The sequence below is a fragment of the Stomoxys calcitrans genome, chromosome 1, assembly GCF_963082655.1.
Source record: "Stomoxys calcitrans chromosome 1, idStoCalc2.1, whole genome shotgun sequence".
Classification (NCBI taxonomy): Eukaryota; Metazoa; Arthropoda; class Insecta; order Diptera; family Muscidae; genus Stomoxys; species Stomoxys calcitrans.
The window spans coordinates 81,564,400-81,568,429 of NC_081552.1; the positions used below are offsets into that span (position 1 = coordinate 81,564,400).

Below are 4,030 nucleotides of genomic sequence, written 5' to 3' on the forward strand. Positions count from 1 at the left end.
AGTTTCTAGATACAACATGTAATTTGGTGTATTATTAGGCAAATAAAGCATTTTCTTAGTAAAAAAGCGAAAGAGCTTCTCTACATCATCAAACCTTGAGTAACCCCAAACCTGTGCAGCGTAAAACATTATAGATCTGGAACATGCATCGAATATCTTCATCTTATTAGTTTTAGCAATACTAGGGTGACTTATATACTTCGACCATGTGCTATTTATGGCCAGTTTGGAATCCGCAAGCTTCTTCTGTAAGTGTTTTCTAAATGACAAATTGTAAGTTATTTCAACGCCCAGGTATGTGTAACTATTAACAATTTCAATATTCTGATTTCCAAAGCACCACCTTAAATTCGAAGAGATTCTAGAACCTCTACGAAAAACAAGAATTTTCGATTTAGAAAGGTTTACTTTCAAGCTCCACAACAAACAGTACCTCTCAAGTTCATAAATCATCTCTTGTAAGCCCAATGGAGAGTCAGATAATAGCACAATGTCATCGGCGTATAATAAGACTTTGACCGTAGTGTCCGCTACTCTTACACCACCAGGCAATATATAGGGAAGGTCATTCACGTATAACGAAAAGAGTACAGGACTGAGAATACAGCCCTGTTTCACACCAGATTCAACAGGAAAGTATTCAGAGAACGTACTTCCATCCCATACTCTACTTTCTGTGCCATCATACAGCATTCTTAATATAGTTACAAGTTTCGTAGATAGACCCTGACTAGATAGTTTATAAAAAAGGCTGTTTCTGGGAATCAAATCAAATGCAGAAGAGAAATCGACAAAAAACGCATATGTAATTTTGCCTTGTAGCTGGTTCAAAGAAACAATATTCACGAGGTTAAATATATTATCTATAGTAGAATACTCTCTTCTAAATCCAGCCTGAAATTCATTTAAAACATCGTGTCTCGTCAGCCAAAATGTTATACGGTTTAGCAGAACAGAGTTAAAAATTTTTCCGATAGTATCCAGAAGTGACAAACCTCTATAATTTGACGCCAAGTTTATATCACCTTTCTTAAATAGAGGTATCAATATTGACTTCTTGAAGGAAGTAGGAACATTTTCATGGAGGAATATCTTATTAAATACTACAAGTATTTCTTGCAGAAAACGGCGAGGAGCAAATTTATAAAATTCGTAAGGTATACCATCGTTCCCGGGGGCCTTATTCGATTTAAGTCCTTTTAAAACGGAGAGTAGCTCACAAAATTCAAAAGGGGAGTCTAAAAGTGGGTCTACATGAAACGGTATACACCAGCTGATAATTTTGGAATTATCTTCGTTAACTAGTAAAGAGTTAAAGTGTGCTAAGAAATCATCTGCGTCTAGATTTCCTCTACCCTTAACATTACGTTTATTCAGAGAATTTGCCAGATTCCACCAATCCTTGCTGCAGGAAACAGTATCTAGTTCTCTGAGGTTGCCATTGAAATATTGCAGTTTCTTCTCGTTACACATTCTATGAAACTTAGATCTGGATGAATAATAACGCCTTCTGTTGATAACAGTGTGTGACTTTCTGTATATCTTTAAATTTTTATGCATATTGGATCTTAAACGAAAGCACGTCCAATCGAACCACTTCTGCTTAGGCTCAAAAAATGTTCTATTGGTCTTCTTTACCTGAGCCCGCCTAATTTTATTTTTAATGTTCTCAACCAAATCCTCTGACGATAAAAAGACGCAATCATTTACTGGCTCTGCAAGTAAACTTAAGTTGTGATTGTATTGAGATCTATGCCTTTCATCCCAGTGTAGCTTCTGTATAGGCTGTTGAGTAGTTTCTGTCGAACTTTTCGGAATCTTAATATCTAAGCATAAGGGCATGTGATCAGAAAAGGGTTCAGTGGCCACCTTGAACTTGTCAATATATGACAGAAAACTCGCCGAACTTATACAGTAATCTATGACAGAACTACCCATTGCACCACAAAAAGTAAACTCCCCATCTATATCCTCTAAAGTTCTGCCATTTATGATAATACCGCCTATGTCATCAACAATACGTAGGAGATTCCTTCCCTGGGTATTAACGTTTCTGTCTTTGGAGCGTCTAGAATAGCTAATGTGGGGACAATCTTTAACAATGTTGTAATCTAGAACCTGTTCTTCGCCTATTCTTGCATTCATATCACCCATTATACAAAAATTCGTTGGGTTAAGGTCTTCCAAAAAAGAACCAAACCTTTCTACATCCACCTTCCAACGCGTACAGTTCAAATACGTAGGTATAAAATAAAATATATTTCCATCTAGACTAGCTGACAGCATTGTGTACTGAGAATCAGAGACGATAAAATTTAATTTGTATTTCTTTTTAATTTCTTTTTTGAAGCCGAAAAGACATCCACCACTGGCACGCCCAAATCTATTCACTTTAGTTGCGTCCTGCCACTGCAAATAGTAGTTTTGTAAATAAGACGAGAGATACGTTTGTTTATTGGGTAATACATGTGTTTCAAAGAGAAAGAAAATATCAAAATTATTAAGGTAGGTTATAAAATTTCCATAATTTAAAGAACTTTCGAGATTTGAAACATTATATGATAACAAATGGCACGAATCAAATTGCTATTGCGATGATGGGGGAACATTAAGGGTAACATTTTCAGCATTGTTGCAATAAACCTCAATGGGACTACCGTTATCAACAAGAATGTTGCTCAGAAATTTGGCATCACTTAAAGTTGGAGCTAGTATTTTTCCGTCGGCCCAGCAATATCTTTTATCATTCAAGAAGAGACAGAACTCTCCTAACCTAACTTTAACGTCTTTTTTATGCTGGGATACGATTTTGCCAACTTGACGCAGGTTGTATCTGGTAGACTGTTCGACAGCAGTATAATCCTTTTGTATATATATAAATTGGCCATGCAATTTTTCTTTCGTATTTAAAATATTTTGCACTTGGGAATTGGTGTCCAGTGTAAATACGAACGATTTTCCTGAAGATAACATTCTAGCGTACGATATGTTAACTACGATGTTTAATTTGTTGTTGCAGATGTCGAGGAATTCTTTTTTTGCCGTAAATGTAGTTCTACTTCTAAGTCCACTCACCACAATATTTGTAGTACGAGATTTTCTGTCTAAGGTTTCTAAGCGATTTGTTAGTTTCTTGATATCTTCTCTCAATTTACAATTTTCCTGTTTAAGTTCTTCCACTTCATATTTGATTGCAGTAAGGTCCTCTTTTTTGGCCACATCTTTCAACTTATCATCCAACACATCGCCCAGCTTACTCCACGAAAAAACATCTTGTTGGTTATTTATGTTCATTTTTTGATATGGTGAATACTTTTTTGGGGTACTGTGACTGTTTTCTGGTGATATCGATAATAGCGTTCTCTTATTATTCATTTGCTAATACGTAACACCCTGTGTTTTACGTTGAACGATTATATCGGACAGCTGTTTGATCGTTATCGACAATGTGGTTTGATAGAAGAGCGCAGCTGTTGTTTACTTATAGCTATTCGTTGTATTAGTATTACCAGCGCCTTCCAGTGATATTACAAAGTTTAATAAAATAATTTATTTTTTAAATGTGGTTTTTAACGACAACGGGAGTCGAATGTATGCTGCAAACTCTACTGCGGCAACCTCCAACGTAGCTCTATGGCTTAGAGTTATTTCCAATAATGGATGATACGCCTGACACGAAAAATTGGCAGAAAACTTGGGAACCAACAAGTAACACACCCGACCGTATGTAAGCAACACATACGGTCGGGTGTGTTACCAAACATATATTTAGACCAATCACGACAATATGGGACTTAAATGAAAGGTATTTAGGATAAGAAAGCGTATCTGATATCCATTTGTCGAACCAAGTGCTAGGGGGACCACCCCAACCCCCAAAACACCCCTTAATCGGACATATTCACCGACAATGGCAATATGGGACTCAAATGAAAATTATTTGAGAGTAGAATACGAAAGTAATATCCAAATATGGGACCACGTTTCTGGGTGTCCACCCGTTCCCCAAAATACCCCCAAACAGGACTTA

The 4,030-nt window shown here is 36.5% G+C and overlaps 1 protein-coding gene across 1 annotated transcript; it reads right to left on the reverse strand.

Annotated features, from left to right (window-relative positions):
- Positions 1 to 544: 544 nt before the first annotated feature.
- On the reverse strand, positions 545 to 3,730 carry LOC131994178 (uncharacterized). Its single transcript, XM_059360645.1, has 2 exons — positions 2,756 to 3,730; positions 545 to 636 (listed from the first exon to the last, which is right to left on the reverse strand). Exons 1-2 carry the CDS (start codon positions 3,373 to 3,375, stop codon positions 615 to 617), a joined length of 642 nt encoding a protein of 213 aa, XP_059216628.1. The 5' UTR covers positions 3,376 to 3,730; the 3' UTR covers positions 545 to 614.
- Between the last annotated feature and the right edge of the window lie 300 nt (positions 3,731 to 4,030).